This window comes from Salvelinus fontinalis, chromosome 27 (assembly GCF_029448725.1).
Source record: "Salvelinus fontinalis isolate EN_2023a chromosome 27, ASM2944872v1, whole genome shotgun sequence".
NCBI classification, from domain to species: domain Eukaryota; kingdom Metazoa; phylum Chordata; class Actinopteri; order Salmoniformes; family Salmonidae; genus Salvelinus; species Salvelinus fontinalis.
The window spans coordinates 6,318,327-6,336,170 of NC_074691.1; the positions used below are offsets into that span (position 1 = coordinate 6,318,327).

General features: G+C 41.2%; 2 protein-coding genes across 7 annotated transcripts in view; both read right to left on the reverse strand.

Moving 5' to 3' along the window:
- kidins220b (kinase D-interacting substrate 220b) overlaps window positions 1-7,062 on the reverse strand; it is a 42,027-nt gene extending 34,965 nt beyond the window's left edge. For 4 of the 6 annotated variants that reach the window (XM_055884474.1, XM_055884470.1, XM_055884471.1 and 1 more), the window contains exons 1-4: window positions 6,876-7,062; window positions 2,738-2,886; window positions 2,349-2,447; window positions 2,047-2,145 (exon numbers count right to left, since the gene is read on the reverse strand). In XM_055884474.1, coding sequence (XP_055740449.1) covers window positions 2,047-2,145; window positions 2,349-2,447; window positions 2,738-2,869 — 330 coding nt within the window. In that variant the 5' untranslated portion in view covers window positions 2,870-2,886; window positions 6,876-7,062. The remainder of the gene's footprint in view (window positions 1-2,046; window positions 2,146-2,348; window positions 2,448-2,737; window positions 2,887-6,875) is intronic. The other 2 variants (XM_055884473.1, XM_055884472.1) reach the window with 1 other exon arrangement.
- Window positions 7,063-14,149: 7,087 nt separating this feature from the next.
- Window positions 14,150-17,844, reverse strand: part of mboat2b (membrane bound O-acyltransferase domain containing 2b) — a 62,020-nt gene continuing 58,325 nt past the window's right edge. The window contains exon 13 of the mRNA XM_055884478.1: window positions 14,150-15,015. Coding sequence (XP_055740453.1) covers window positions 14,838-15,015 — 178 coding nt within the window. The 3' untranslated portion in view covers window positions 14,150-14,837. The remainder of the gene's footprint in view (window positions 15,016-17,844) is intronic.

The window sequence follows — 17,844 nt, forward strand, 5'->3', positions numbered from 1 at the left end:
GAGTTTGAAGGTAGGCCTTGAAATTCATCCACGGGTATACCTCCAATTGATTCAAATGATGTCATTTAGCCTATCAGGAGCTTCTAAAGCCATGAGATAATTTTCTGGAATTTTCCAAGCTGTTTAAAGGCACAGTCAATTTAGTGATGTAAACTTCTGACCCACTGGAATTGTGATACAGTGAATTAATAATTGTTGGAAAAATGACTTGTGTCATGCACAAAGTAGACGTCCTAACCGACTTGCCAAAACTATAGTTTGTTAACAAGAAATGTATGGAGGGGTTGAAAAACGAGTTTTAATGACTCCAACCTAAGTGTATGTAAACTTCTGACTTCAAGTGCAGGAGAGCAGATTATAACGAAAAGGCACACTTTTATTATAGTTCCAAAAAACGAGAGCACTACATGAATCAAACGCGCTCAAAAAACGGAACATAAAAGTAGAGCGCGTAAACTAACACCACCTAACATGAAAACAATTACACACAAAACATGATGGGAAACAGAAGGTTCAATACAAGTAGCTTAATTGTGGAAATGAAAACCAGGTGTGTATGGAAACAAGACAAGACAAATGGATATACGAAAAATGGAGCGGCGATGGCTAGAAAGCAGGTGACGTCGATCGCCGAACGCCACCCGAACAAGGAGAGGGGCTGACTTCGGCAGAAGTCGTGACATCAACTGTAGTTTAAAAAATTAATGTTAGCAGGCAATATTAACTAGGGAAATTGTGTCACTTCTCTTGCGCTCAGTGCAAGCAGAGTCAGGGTATATGCAGCAGTTTGGGCCGCCTGGCTCGTTGCGAACTGAGTGAAGACCATTTCATCCTAAAAAAGACCGTAATTAATTTGCCAGAATTTTACATAATTATGACATAACATTGAATGTTGTGCAATGTAACAGCAATATTTAGACTTAGGGTTGCCACCCGTTCGATAAAATACGTAACGGTTTCGTATTTCACTGAAAGAATAAATGTTTTGTTTTTGAAATGATAGTTTCCAGATTTGACCATATTAATGACCTAAGGCTCATATTTCTGTATGCTTATTATATTATAATTAAGTTTATGATTTGATATTTGATAGAGCAGTCTGACTGAGCGGTGGTAGGCAGCAGCAGGCTCGTAAGCATTCATTCAAACAGCACTTTCCTGCGTTTGCCAGCAGCTCTTCGCAATGCTTGAAGCACAGCGCTGTTTATGACTTCAAGCCTATCAACTCCCGAGATTAGGCTGGCAATACTATAGTGCCTATAAGAACATCCAATAGTCAAAGGTATATGAAATACACATGGTATAGAGAGAAATAGTCCTATAATAACTGCAACCTAAAACGTCTTAACTGGGAATATTGAAGACTAATGTTAAAAGGAACCACCAGCTTTCATATGTTCTCATGTTCTGAGCAAGGAACTTAAACGTTAGCTTTTTTACATGGCACATATTGCACTTTTACTTTCTTCTCCAACACTGTGTTTTTGCATTATTTAAACCAAATTGAACATGTTACATTATTTATTTGAGACTAAATTGATTTTATTTATGCATTATATTAAGTTAAAATAAAAGTGTTCATTCAGTATTGTTGTAATTGTCATTATTACAAATATATATACATACATTTATTTTTAAAAATGTTATATTTTTTTATATATATAAAATGTACAAAAATATTAATCGGCCGATTAATTGGTCTTGGCTTTATTTGGTCCTCCAATAATCCGTATTGGCGTTGAAAAATCATAATCGGTCGACCTCTAGTACACAATAGTGGATGTTGGTAGACAGAAGGTGCTCTTTGGTAAGAGGGGTAAATTGGTCATCAAAAAGAAAGGAGGACCAAGGCACTCTTCATATAATTAATTAAAAGGCCTTTATTTCTATGGCATGTTCAATGGAAACAAAGACTAAAAACTCTGTGTTTTTATTGAAAGTACTAACTGCGGTGGACTGAACAAGCATACAACTCAAGTTTATACGATCACCAACACATTACAGTTATTACTGATTGTGGCCAGTTGAACTGACTGAGTGTCTCACCATGTCTCTGTGTTCCATGTAAGCACTGCTGTCTAGCAGCTCCTTCACCACATCTACATGGCCCTCCTTAGCAGCACAGATCAGAGCAGACCAGCAGTCCTGAGGAAAGGAGAATACCACATCACATCATACCGGTCACCATGGAAACAGGGAGACGACCATGACTACCGTTACTATGGAGACCTCCGGCAAAGTTCAGTGATTGGCACATTCCCAATGATTGTCATACTGAACTGAATGTATTCATGTCGGCCTTGAAATGAACGTGTGTGTGTGTTTATCCATTGAGCTCTCCTACTCACCACATCGTCCAGGTTAACATTGGCTCCTCTCCTGATGAGCTCCTGTACTATCTCAATACTGCCCTGCTCTGAAGCCAGCATCAGGGGTGTCTGCCCATTCTGTTAGGGAGGGGACAAAGGCAAGCAATTAGAAAGACCTAACACAATGAATGATCTCTCTTTATACAGTAATAGACCCCATCTTCATTAGACTACCTTTATTAGACTGTGTTTCCCAAATGGAACCATATTCTGTATAGGGCACTACTTTTGAGTAGGACCCATAGAACTCTGGTCAAAAGTAGCACACTATAAGGTGATAGGGTGCCATTTAGAACACAGCCTATATATAATAACTATAGCTAGATTAGTAGACCTGTAGGCCTTTTAGATAGTATGAGGATACTCACGTCACTCCTGCCGTCCACCTCCTTGAACTTGTCCAGGTGGGCCTTGAGTGCTGCCAGGTTCTCCTCCTCCACGTAGCTGAAGAGGTTCTGGATGGCCAGAGTGGTCATCTTGATGGAGGTGGTGGTGTCCATGGCTGCAGCTACTTCTCCTTCATGGTGAGAGATCATAGAAATAAACCGCCTCACTTCAATGCGTACACTCAAAAAGGCTGCCAAACCACTCATTATGGTATAATTGACTCCAATGGGAACCCCTGTTCTACTCATTCTAGTTCTGTGGCAGAAAGACAGGATACTAGTCATGGGAAGCTAACAAAAATGTAATAAACACAATATACAGCTTAGCACCAATAAAAGCAACGTACATGCTTTTCCCCTCACTTGTTATAGGCTACCTTTCATTTATAAAAGGGAAGACTATATCTACATTTTTATATAGAAAGCTGTGTGAAACAGTGACCATAGAAATATAATTAATAGAACGTGCTTGGATCCGCTGACCACGGGGAGCCCCATTCTATTCAATCTAATTCTATGGTGGGTGGTGACCATGTGAGATGGAGATATAACAGAGCACATAGCCTAGTTATCTGACCCTGGCAGACAGCCAGTGGGTCGACTCACTCCAGTGCTACCTGGCCCAGGCCTAGCTATCTCCTGACAGATGCAAGCAATATCACACTCAGAGACTCAAGACCACTCACTCACTACTTTGGTGACAGGATTTTCACCCAGGCAGTCACAGCAGGAAGAGTTGAAAGAGATGTTTGCTTGGTTTATTCAAGTTTTCCTGGCTGCTATCATCATCTGCCATGAATTTATTTTCTCACTCCGAGAATACCCTCTGCTTGGCAATGCATACAGTCTTCTTCCTATTTTACCGGCACACAAAATGGCAGCTAGTCTAAATTTAGTTTTTTTGTTTTCTCAAAGCATGTGCCGTTATTAGACCTGGGCTACATTGAGTGTTATTACAATGTTATTATACATTCATTTTTGGCATAGAAAAAATATATACAGTAGCCTAGGTCATACTAGAAATTCACGGGTAACACACCAATGGCATAGAAAATATTACAACCCCAAAATATATAAATGAAAACCAACAGTGCATGTTCACAACTTACCTACCCTATTCACAGGCTCTTTGGGGAAGACATTAGGCTAGGTAGGCAACAGGCCTAAGTGATTTATCTTCCTGGCCTAACCACTAAAACAACTTTATTAATCATCATGCATTATTAGGGCTGTGACGGTCATCGAATTCTGGATGACGGTAAATTGGCCAGCCAAATGACAGCGGTCTCCGTAATAACCGTTCGAATAGCGGTCACCTCTCCTCTGCTCCTCACTGCAGTCATGTCTAGATGAGTACAGCTTATATCAAATTGACATCAATTAGCTTTTTTTTCTTATGTCAATTAGCGAATTTTTGCAGTCAACATCTTATTTTTTAAGGGTTATAATGTTTCTTTTCTTTTCATGATGGTCTTCATCCATAACCGTCGTTACACGGTTATTCGTGTTATCCATAATGTACTCTCTCCATAAAACTGGTCAGTTTTATTACACTAACTATATTCCTATCCGACACAATACAGACAAATACAGACAATTTAGCTTACAATTCAGCCAGCCAAGCCTACAGTGTACAATATAACCTTAACATGCACGGCAGGGCGCACTTAATCAAGGCTCAAAAATAAACCCATTCTGTATGACATGAAACAATGTCTAGATTAACCAGCCTGGCCCTGTTGGCAGGCTGACAGCCAGTAAAGAAAGCATTCCTTCCATCACCACAGAGAGAGCACAGCACAAGCCCTCCAGCATTCTCACACACAAACACCCTCCAGCATTCCACCACACAACACCCTGTTGCAGTAACAGTAACACAACAGCTGAAAGCAGCCACAAAGAATAGAAAATGGAGGCAAGGCAGCCAGAAAAACATCAAAACACATCACTGTGTGCTGCATTGCTGCCAATACCATTAACCTGTTGGCTGTCGCACACAGACAGAAGACAAGGCGCAATTATTACACTGTTACAACCGTGCAATCTGGGAATAACAGGCCTACTGTTCTCTGTGTGTTATTTTTGGCTACTCTCGTTTCGCTCTGTAACTTTTGTCTCCTCATACGGCGGTCCTGGCTAGACTTATTTACTAGGCTATTCTCCCTGGCTGTGGCTGCTGATATTGAATTATGTATGAGGATGAGATACCACTCAGCCTCTCTGGCACATGCTCAGAGGACATAGCACAGTGGAGAAAACAGGCCAAATATAGGCCAGTGGTACCACTGACCTAGAGAGTATAATACCAATCAATCAAATGTATTTTATAAAGCCCTTATTACATCATCGGTTGGTAACTTCAATACTATGATGTAGGCCTAGTTGTGAGGATGGTTTGAACCGTTAAGACCTTCCTGTCTATCTGTGGTAAACAACAAATAGCCTATATGTCACGTGTGCTCCCTCTAGGTCACAAGGCTGCTCGTTATGGCGCACACCTGTCGCCATCGTTACGCGCACCTGCGTGTCTTCAGACTCATCTGGACTCCATCATCTCCCTGATTACCTTCCCTATATATGTCAGTCCCTTCGGTTCCTTCCCCAGGCGTTATTGTTTCTGTATTATGTCTGTGTGATGTTAGTGTTTCTTGTTTTGTATTATGTTGCGTTTATTTATTCAAACACGCACTCCCTGAACTTGCTTCCCGACTCTCAGCACACATCGTTACACTATAACCCTAAATGGAATATGTAAAACATAGTACAGTATCTGTGGTATGCAGAGGATCAGGGGTTGTGTTAAAAGCAGAATTATGCGTTTTCAAGCAAAGAAAATGATTAAATGCATAAGAAATATCTTGCTGCACTTCTCTCTCGCTACTTTTCTCAGTCTAGCCTACATTTTTCTGGTAAAATGGATGATTAACTTAAAAGCATTAGGAAATGTAGCTGCCTATTTTCTTTCTATGATCAAAAAAGACCTTGCTTTTTCACTGTAAGCAAATGTATTTGTGGCTGATAGCCAAATTGTGTTGTCATCTGATAAAAACGAAGCCATTTTCTGCAGAATGTGTTGCATGTTATGTGAAGTACAAATATAGTTGCGTACCCCTGATCCCTCTATGATGGAAAAAAAAAAACACACTTGATTTTCAATATAAAATACAGGTGAAATGGTTTAAAACGCAGATTTTAATTGACATTGATTGGTGCTCTAAATGAGACCCCTGAAGAATATAGAAGGAATATGGCTGCTTTTAAACTGGCAGCCCAATTCTGATTCAAAAAATGTTACTTATTGGTCTTTTGAGCAATCAATTCAGCTCACAAAAAGATCTGATGTGAAAAGATCTGATGTGATTGGTCAAAAGACCAAATAGTCGAAAAAAGATCAGAATTGGCTGATGTGAACGCAGCCAGGCTAATCTATAAATATGAATATTGAACGTTTAACCTACTGCATTGTTTCTGTATGTTGAGACTATGCTGTATCTATTTATGTTTTGTGCTTCTCTGTCCCGAAAGCAAAAGTACTGCAAAGTAGAGAAATTACATAAGCTTGGATGGTACCTCAAAATAACTTTAAAATAATAATGCAAGGTTTTGAAATTACAGATTTACATAAATGATGCACTGTTTATGTGCGACACCACTGGTTGTATTGATACGATGCATCCGGCTACTAAACTCATCATCATCATCATCAATCAGGATGTTTCAAAAATGACTCGTTCGACCAATAGGGGCTAGCTAATTTCAATTTCCAACAACATTTAGATCGAGTGTATCTATTTATCCCTATCGAATGTTAACGTTAGCTACCTAAACCATCGAATGGTAGCTTAGCGCGCTCTCGCGCTAACATCTTCTAAAATAAAATAAATAGTTAGCTTTTCGTTCCTGACTGCGACCATTATTGATTGCTGTATTTTTAATAAATGTCAATGACCATAATTAGTTGATAACATTTGTTTGATAGCGAATATGACATTTGCTAAACGGCCAGATCTCAAACAAGAGAACATTCTGACCTGCTAGAGCTGTCAATAGAACGGCATCGATCAAAGGAGGACGCATTTTGATGCTCATACGTGAGAAATGGCGATTCTCAGTCACATACCTCTGGAGTAAAATGTATATAAATGCTCCACACTTCGGTGTTGTCGTCTCAATCCTCAATTTATATGCGTGTAAAGGCTCACAGGCTATTTATTCCCCATCCTCGACAACAGCCATTTTAGTGGACCAGAAAAACAGCACGTCAGGGTGGTTTCCTCACTGTTCGTCAACTCATCCTCCCCGCCTACAAACTGTGACGTATGGGAGCGCTGAGAAGAAAATGTTGGAAAGATGCGGGGTCGATACTGTACAAGCTGAATTAGCCATTTACTAAAACCTCAACTTCAAAAATTATCATATTTTATTAACTGACTAGGAAATATTTAATATTATGTCAAAGCTTTTTGTGTGTGTTGTGGATGTGTTTACACATTTCAGGTTATTGCTCTCATAAATTCCCTTGTTTGGTATCACATTCATTCTCGACCCTAATTTACGAAGGAGCTGCAGTTGTGTTGTGAGGAAAATAACACGTTTTACCTGGCTGGCTAATGGTTATTATTTTATGTTGGGTCAAAGTCCAACATTTCATGAGGAGAGTAAAGGGCGTGTGCTGAGCTGTTCGGCTGCTATAGCCTGGGTAGCAGCTAGCCGAGGTATCGGCTAGATGGCAGCATTAATCAATGGTATCTGAAGGCAGTGGTTTATTCACCTGGCAGAAATGTTCAATAGCTTCTGATGACATACACTGACTATGACTAGGTTTCCATCCAATTGGCGACAGATTTTCATGGAAATATTCTAGAATCTATGGAAGTGAAGAGGGCATATGAATACAAATTACATGTCCCTTGTTATGTCGAGATCACAATTTATTTTTCTCATGATCACTACATAACAAAATATCACAATTTTCTCGTGATCATGACAACAAAATGTTTTTGTCGAGATCACGAGATAATCAAAAGTAGCACTTGTTCAGTTGCACGATAATCACCTCATCAAGGATCCCCGTGTTTGCAATTATCGCAATGTACTCGTGGGGCATTAAGCCCTGAACACGCCCGACAGGCAGCACTGTCTCCAAGGCTGTGTGCACACCCAAAACCACAGCCAATCGCAGCTAATTTGGCTAGTATTGTGTGCTAGCTAGTTAGCTAGATAGTCTTGTTAGCTAGCAGCATACCACCCTGCATATCACTGCCGGCTTGCTTCTGAAGCTAAGCAGCTTTGTTCCTGGTCAGTCCCTGGATGGGAGACCAGATGCTGCTGGAAGTAGTGTTGGAGGGCCAGTAGGAGGCACTCTTTCCTCTGGTCTAAAAAATATCCCAATGCCCCAGGGCACTGCCCTGTGTAGGGTGCTGTCTTTCGGGTGGGATGTTAAACAGGTGTCCGTCCTAACTCTCTGAGGTCATTAAAGATCCCGTGGCACTTATTGTAAGAGTAGGGGTGTTAACCTCTGTGTCCTGGCTAAATTCCCAATCTGGCCCTCAAACCATCATGGTCACCTAATAATCCCCAGTTTACGAGTGGCTCATTCACCCCCTCCTCTCCCCTGTAACTATTCCCCAGGTCGTTGCTGTAAATGAGAACGTGCTCGCAGTCAATGTACCTGGTTAAATAACGCTAGCTTGTTATGTATGCTGGTTGTTAACTTGTCTAATTGTGGGTGAGCTCCATTCCAGACAGGTTGATCAGATCATATTTCAGCCTCAGGGGCTGTTGGGCATTTACTCACTGCTGTACAATGTAGAGAAAAATTCAAGAGTGTGCTACGAAATGAATGTCAAAATGTAGTTTTCTTTGCCTTATGTCTTTATAAATTACATAGAATGAATCATTAGATTGTTTTCTAAGATATTATAACCTTAATATACTTGTACTTGACAGTGTCGATGAAATAAGAACGTTAATTTGCTGTGCCAGTTGCTAGTTTAGACAGCGTCGCTCTTCCATATTTGCCGTTTGTGAAGTGGTACTATTTGGAGGTGTTTTCACTGGTTGGACTAATCAAAATCAACTTGATATCTTCGCCATTTTGACCTCCAGATCCTTGGCTTTCAAATCAAATCAAATTTTATTGGTGCATACACGTTTAGCAGATGTTTTTTGCGGGTGTAGCGAAATGCTTGTGATTCTAGCTCCAACAGTGCAGTAATATCTAACAAGTAATATCTAACAATTTAACAACAATACACATACATTTAAAGTAATGTCAGAGCAGCATAGACTAAAATACAGTAGAATAGAATACAGTATATTCTTATGAGATGAGTAGTGCAAAATATGTAAACATTATTAAAGTGGCCTGTGATTTCAAGTGTATGTATATAGGGCAGCAGCCTCTAAGGTGCTAGTGATGGCCTATACTGGCTATATTCATTGCCTATATTGGCATTCATCTCTGTTGAGAGGGGCTGTTTCTATGGTGATTTAAAGGGAAAGACTCAGAAATACACAATGAAAACAGGAACAGATTGTCTTCGCGGAGGGTGGATATTGAAATTCAGTCTCTTAGCTTTGTAAATAAATATATATTTTATCCTTATTTAGTTTTGTATTCAGCAGATTCCTTTAGAAAATGACCATGTTTTCACTCATGAACCTGCAACCACTAGTTAGTTAGGTTGTCAGTTAACGTTCAAAAAGTTAGCGCCGTTCTGCTGCAGAGCAGCATGTCAGAGTTCTATTGACCAGTGACCACTTTTTGATCATGCCTATGAGGACATTCCGTTCACTCTAAACATGCTAAATTCTCAGACTAAATCGTCTGTAACGTTTGCACCATATGGGAGAGACATGGGGTTTGACTATTGTTTTTCTGACAGAATTCTCTATTGAATGGACATATTTGTATAAACCTTGAATTAATTTATAATTTTATTGGTGAACACCCTAGAGGCTAATAAATAAGAATGCTTCCCTGTAGGCTGTTTCATAGGTAAGGCTCCTTGCAGGCAGATTACCTGTCAAAGTGCTTTATAGCCAGATACATATCTGATCCAGAGGGTGAGCTTTATTCCTGGCAGGCTGTTTCATAGGTAAAGATTCTTGCAGACAGCCTACAAGGCAGCATCCTGACTTATCAGCCTCTTAGGCTGCCATTGAATCTGATCAGCCTGCCAGGAAATCAGCACACCCACTCTTGATCATATACAGTCGTGGCCAAAAGATTTGAGAATGACACAAATATTAATTTTCACAAAGTCTGCTGCCTCAGTTTGTATGATGGCAATTTGCATATACTCCAGAATGTTATGAAGAGTTATCAGATGAAATGCAATTAATTGAAAAGTCTCTCTTTGCCATGCAAATTATCTGAATCCCCAAAAAATATTCCCACTGCATTTCAGCCAAGCCACAAAAGGACCAGCTGACATCATGTCAGTGATTCTCTCGTTAACACAGGTGTGAGTGTTGACGAGGACAAGGCTGGAGATCACTCTCTCATGCTGATTGAGTTCGAATAACAGACTGGAAGCTTCAAAAGGAGGGTGGTACTTGGAATCATTGTTCTTCCTCTGTCAACCATGGTTACCTGCAAGGAAACATGTGCCGTCATCATTGCTTTGCACAAAAAGGGCTTCACAGGCAAGGATATTGCTGCCAGTAAGATTGCACCTAAATCAACCATTTATCAGATCATCAGATCATCAGAACAAGAACTTCTCGGAGAGCGGTTCAATTGTTGTTGATGAATATGTATGAACTTTCCAATTTGTAAGTCGCTCTGGATAAGAGCGACTGCTAAATGACCTAAATGTAAATGTAAATGTTGTTGTGAAGAAGGCTTCAGGGCGCCCAAGAAAGTCCAGCAAGCGCCAGGACCGTCTCCTAAAGTTGATTCAGCTGCGGGATCGGGGCACCACCAGTACAGAGCTTGCTCAGGAATGGCAGCAGGCAGGTGTGAGTGCATCTGCACGCACAGTGAGGTGAAAACTTTTGGAGGAAGGCCGGTGTCAAGAAGGGCAGCAAAGAAGCCACTTCTTTCCAGGAAAAACAGCAGGGACAGACTGATATTCTGCAAAAGGTACAGGGATTGGACTGCTGAGGACTAGGGTAAAGTCATTTTCTCTGATGAATCCCCTTTCCGATTGTTTGGGGCATCTGGAAAAAAGCTTGTCCAGAGAAGACAAGGTGAGCGCTACCATCAGTCCTGTGTCATGCCAACAGTTAAGCATCCTGAGACCATTCATGTGTTGGGTTGCTTCTCAGCCAAGGGAGTGGGCTCACTCACAATTTTGCCTAAGAACACAGCCATGAATAAAGAATGGTACCAACACATCCTCCGAGAGCAACTTCTCCCAACCATCCAGGAACAGTTTGGTGATGAACAATGCCTTTTCCAGCATGATGGAGCACCTTGCCATAAGGCAAAAGTGATAACTAAGTTGCTCGGGGAACAAAAAAAATCGATAGTTTGGGTCCATGGCCAGGAAACTCTCCAGACCTTGATCCCATTGAGAACTTGTGGTCAATCCTCAAGAGGCGAGTGGACAAACAAAAACCCACATATCCTGACAAACTCCAAGCATTGATTATGCAGGAATGGGCTGCCATCAGTCAGGATGTGGCCCAGAAGTGAATTGACAGCATGCCAGGGCGGATTGCAGAAGTCTTGAAAAAGAAGGGTCAACACTGCAAATTTTGACTCTTTGCATCAACTTCATGTAATTGTCAATAAAAGCCTTTGACACTTATGAAATACTTGTAATTATACTTCAGTATTCCATAGTAAAAAAATATCTAAAGATACTGAAGCAGCAAACTTTGTGGAAATTAATATTTGTGGTGTCATTCTCAAATGTTTTGGGCCACGACTGTACATAATGCCCTGACTGACTGCTAATCTGCCTGCAAGGAGCTTACCTATAAAACTGCCTTCAAGGCAGAATCCTGACTTATCAACCTCTGAGGCTGCTATTGAATCTGATCAAGCTCCAAGGCTGAAATTAAATCTAATCAGCCTGTTAGGAAAGGATCTCCCCACTCTGTAAATGTAAATACATGCTATTACCCATAAATCATGAAGTGTCCCAATTACACAGTGTACAAAATATTAGGAACAAAAGGGGGTGCAACTCAATATTAGGAAGGTGTTCCTAATGTTTTGTACACTCAGTGTATATATAACAGTTATGCAAGCTAATAACCAGCATAGATAACATGCTAGCTAGCTCGCTCACAAGACTAGCCAAGTTAGCTACGTTGTTGCTTGCATGCGATTGGCTGTGGTCTTGGGGGTGGCACACAGCCTAGGAGACAGGGCTGCCTGTCAGGCATCATTCAGGGTTTAAATGCTCCATGACCTCTTAGCTCAAGTGAAGGGACGTTTAGCTTGCTTACATTCTAATTTATAAACTGATAATGAGCTCCAAACACAAATGAAAGCATGATGTTAACATGAAATGTACCATCCCTTAGTGTAGCAATTAGTAAAAATGCTGATCCACCGTAGCCTCTGCCGACTCAGCCATTCTGTCAATAAATTTTCCAAAATTTTTCACATTTTCAAAAATCTAAAGTTCAGTATGTTTCCATCACATTGTAAACTTTTCCACTATTTTATCACAAAAACTGTTGTGTTAAATAACAAATGTGCCTACTCTGGATTTGACACGTGCGCTCTAGCCCAAACTCGCAGATACAGTGCGGGTATGCTGTGCGGGTAGGCTCGTCTACATGATATTATGGATAAAAGCGAAAAATATGTGTATTTGTCAAACGGTAGTCAAGAATCGATCATCATGACACCAGTTTAAGACCCTCGATATTTATTGGAAATGATCATTAAGATCACCGTGAAATTCATCATCATTTATTTAATCAGTAGCCTGATAAACTGCACGATATCCCAAATCGTAGTGGGAAGACCACACACCATATCATCATGTGACTCCAAGTTTACTTTGATATGATGGTTATTATATTAATATTTGCGCATAAATGTGTTTCCACCGCCATTTGTCGCATAATTAATTTGAGACACAAAAAGATCCCACCATGTCGAACGAACAAATTATCGGTCTGCATTTCTAAAATTGTACCATAACTTCCTGTTTCCATCACAGCTGTCGTGATTTTTATAGGGTATGACTTTACTTGCATAAAAACTGTATGGAAACGTGGTTACTGACACAGAGGCAGGTGCCTGTGAAAAGCTATAGGCCTACATTTCTGAGCTCTGACTCGGTTTACCTGCTAGCAGTAGGACTAATACTGTGCCTTAAATAGACCCACCTACAGCGGCCTATGTGGAGGTAATACTCTAGCTAATCAAACAGTGCTGTCAGGGAGTAAACAAAAAAGGTTTCCCAAAACAAATGCAATGTCTCTGACTTGTAAATTAACCCTTGTAGGTTGTAAATTGGGGATTTTTAAAGTATTTTTTTTCAATCATGCCCTGCTCAGTAATCTTGTCCACCAGCCAGCTCTCTCTGTTAAACCTATACGGTAGCAATTGAGCCTTAGGGCGAGGTTCTCCTTTGTAATAACACTGTAATAAGAACAATTACACCACAGTTATTAATTTTTCTTTTAGATATCACACTTACCATGTCAAGTTGCGAAAAGATCAATCTTTTAATCACATCATATACAAAAACAAACCCTCCACATCATCCACATGAACAAGTAGCGCGGTTGGCTGAGGGGTTATGACGAGCGTACCATTCTCCTTTCTCCAGGGCCCCAAGCAAAGGTTACTCACAATTACCATAGTTAACTCACAACAGACTCAAGAAGAAGTAGGTTTAGTTCTCACTTCCCCCTGTAATGAAAATAGAATCAGAACTGTCTGAAGAAGAGGAGTGCTCATTAAATACTGTAATGTTGTCCCTTTCACCTCCAACTTAACAGTACGTCAGGTTGATTCTCTTACCTTAACACCACCTTTTCACCTTTGTCGAACATACCACAAGTCCATTGGAATCACGTAAATAACAAGTACATGAGATGACAAACATTGACCTCTGCACGTGGAAATACTAGACCGTCTTGCCTCGCACACTACTGACACACATAAATCATGAATAAGTAGGAGTTAGTAACTGCTCTTGCTGCCGTTATGTAAAAAGCATACAATGACTTGACTGAATAAAACAGCGGTGGAATTGAAGTCAGCCCATTACATCACTCAGTGAAAGCAAACAGTCTGGAGTAAGTCATTGGATGTCACCATTTCCCTAAATAGTGCACTACTTTTCACCAGGGCCCTTAAGGCTTTGGTCAAAATAACTGTTCGACTGTATGTAGGGAAAAGGGGTGACATTTCAGACACGTTCCATGTTGAGACTATGAATCATATCGTGTACAAAGACATTGAGGACACTGCCATCTTGTTTTCCTTCGCTTTAATTCTTCTAACTTCCTGTGTCGTAGAGAAGTTAACTTACATTTGCTTTTCACCAGGACTAAAACACTCATTTGTCACCGTTAACTGAGAGAACACTTCAAACTCGCCCACCTGATACTAAAACCTGTTCACCTCAAGTGAGAAACACAGCCCAGACAATATCCAATGTGAGAAGGATATACAAAAGCTAAAAAGAAAAAAAAAAGATTGTGGAGAAAGAGACAAAGGGTATAAGGCAAGTCTGCATACTCCTATAATACAGTAATAGTACAATACTGGCATTTCATCATCGGGACCCATCCATCCCACTCCACCCCAGACACAAATCAAAATAATACAGTAGAGTTGCATCCCAAATGGCACCCTATTCCCTTTGAGGTGCACTAAATAGGGAATAGGGTGCCATTTTGGACATATCCCAAAGCCATACATCCATCCCTCCATGGTGTGGTTGCTGCTCAGTCTCAGTGCCATGTGACTGAATGAGAATCATCATCCCACTCCAAAACACAGACAAACAGAGGCAGGTTTGTTTGTTTGTTAGAATCTACTCCTCTGTCCGCCTCGCTCTCTCTCTATACGTGGATTTAATACAGTGTTGGACAGTCCCCTGCAGTCCTCGGCGCTAGTCTCTCTGTGTGTGCACCGTTAGCTGGTCTGGTTCTGCTTTCATGTGGCCTTGGTCTTCTGGTTGCAGTTGCTGTCTGTGGAGGTGGAGTCCAGGTGGGAGAGGATGGGGGCCAGATGCAGGCCTTTCTGCTGCTCTTTCAGGCGCATGTGTCGGGGCTTGACTGGCAGGGCTACGGCCAGGAGAACACAGCCGATGTGGACGCTGAAGTACCAGGACCTGGGAGGGGAGAGGTGGGACGATTTAGGGATCACTATAAGAATCCGAATTTGACAACTTATAACAAATATTGCAAGGAATTTCTCTTGGTGTTGTACACCGGACGTTCACATCAACTATCACAACAAAGCTCATTCAACTTCTCAGAAAGGGGGGGGGGGGGGGGGGGGGGGAGCTACCGTGTAAGGATAATTATTGTCAACATCAAATGCGTTTAATGCCCTCGACTATTCTCAAAGATCAAACATCTAATCTCTCTAGAGCTTGCTAGCTCTATTCGTATTATAAATTCACTGAACAAAATTTTTAAATGCAACAATTTCTAATATTTCACAAAGTTAGTTCTTAAAAGGAAAACAGTCAATTGAAATGCATTCATTAGGCCCTAATCTATGCATTTCACATGACTGGGAATAAAGATATGCATCGGTTGGTCACAGATACTTTAAAAAAAAGGTAGGGGCGTGGATTAGCAAACCAGTTAGTATCTGGTGTGACCACCATTTGCCTCATGCAGCGCAACACATCTCCTTCTCATAAAGTTGATCAGGCTGTTGATTGTGGCCCGTGGAACGTTGTCCCACTCCTCTTCAATGGCTGTGCAAAGTTGCTGGAGATTAGCGGGAACTGGAACACGCTGTCATACACGTCAATCCAGAACATCCCAAACATGCTCAATGGGTGACATGTCTGGTGAGAAAGCCATGGAAGAACTGGGACATTTTCAGCTTCCAGGAATTGTGTACAGATCCTTGCGACATGGGGCCGTACATTATCATGCTGAAACATGAGGTGATGGCGGCGGATGAATGGCACCACAATGGGCCTCAGGATCTCGTCACAGTATCTCTGTGCATTGAAATTGCCATCAATAAAATGCAATTGTGTTTGTTGCCTGTAGCTTATGCCTGCCCATATCATAACCCAACCGCCAGCATGGGGCACTCTCTTCACAACGTTGACATCAGCAAACCGCTCGCCAACACAACGCCATACACGCTGTCTTCCGTCTGCCCGGTAGAGTTGCTACAGTGATTCATCAATGAAGAGCACACTTCCCCCGGGGTGCCAGTGGTCATCAAAAGTGAGCATTTGCCCACTGAAATCGATTACGATGCCGAACTGCAGTCAGGTCACGACCCTGGTGAGGACGACAAGCACATAGATGAGCTTCTTGAGACAGTTTTTGACATTTTGTGCAGAAATTGTTTGGTTGTGCAAACCCACAGTTTAATCAGCTGTCCGGGTGGCTGGTCTGAGACGATCCCGCAGGTGAAGAAGCCAAATGTGGAGGTCCTGGGCTGGCGTGGTTACATTTGGTCTGCGGTTGTGAGGCCGGTTGGACGTACTGGCAAATTATCTAAAACTATGTTGGAGGCAGCTTATGGTCGAGAAATGAACAACAGCTCTGGTGGACATTCCTGCAGTCAGCATGCAAATTGCACGCTCCCTCAAAATTTGAGACATCTGTGGCATTGTGTTGTGTGACAAAACCACACATTTTAGAGTAGGCTTTTATTGTCCCCCAGCACAGGGTGCAAATGTGTAATAATCATGTGGTTTAATCAGCTTCTTGATATGCCACACCTTTCGGGTGGATGGATTATGTTGGCAAAGGAGAAACGCTAACTAACAGGGATGTAAACAAATTTGCGCACAACATTTTAGAGAAATAAGGTTTTTGTGCATATGGAACATTTCTGGGATTTCTTTTATTTCAGCTCATGAAACATGGGACCAATACTTTACATGTTGCATTTATATTTTTGTTCAGTGTATGTCTGTCAGAAGGACTAATGGTCCTCTACATTTCAGCGATAAATTAGCCTGTTGGTAAGAGTTTAGATAAAAACACAATTGTTCTTGCACTTCCATCCAAGGTCAAACTATGAATACTTTTTTAGACTTGAGTGAGGTAAAGTACTGTTCTCTGGATATGTACCACACGGCACCCTATTCCCTATAGAGTGCACTACTTTTGACCAGAGCCCTATAGGATGCCATTTACAGTTGAAGTCGGAAGTTTACATACACTTAGGTTGGAGTCATTCAAATTTGTTTTTCAACCACTCCACAAATTTCTTGTTAACAAACTATAGTTTTGGCAAGTCGGTTAGGACATCTACTTTGTGCATGACAAGTCATTTTTCCAACAATTGTTTACAGACAGATTATTTAACTTATAATTCACTGTATCACAATTCCAGTGGGTCAGAAGTTTACATACACTAAGTTGACTGTGCAGCTCGAAAGGAAAATGTACACCTCCACAGGTCTGGTTCATCCTTGGGAGCAATTAAGTATACGTCATACCGTTCAGGAAGGAGACGCGTTCTGTCTCCTAGAGATGAATGTACTTTGGTGCGAAAAATGCAAATCAATCCCAGAACAACAGCAAAGGACCTTGTGAAGATGCTGGAGGAAACAGGTACAAAAGTATCCATATCCACAGTAAAACAAGTCCTATATCGACATAACCTGAAAGGCCGCTCAGCAAGGAAGAAGCCACTGCTCCAAAACCGCCATAAAAAAGCCAGACTACGGTTTGCATCTGCACATGGGGACAAAGACCGTACTTTTGGGAGAAATGTCTGGTCTGATGAAACAAAAATAGAACTGTTTGGTCTTAATGACCATCGTTATGTTTGGAGGAAAAAGGGGGAGGCTTGCAAGCCGAAGAACACCATCCCAAACATGAAGCACGAGAGTGAAATTATGTGTATATATTGAAGAAACATCTGAAGACATCAGTCAGGAAGTTTAAGCTTGGTCGCAAATGGGTCTTCCAAATGGACAATGACCCCAAGCATTCTTCCAAAGTTGTGGTAA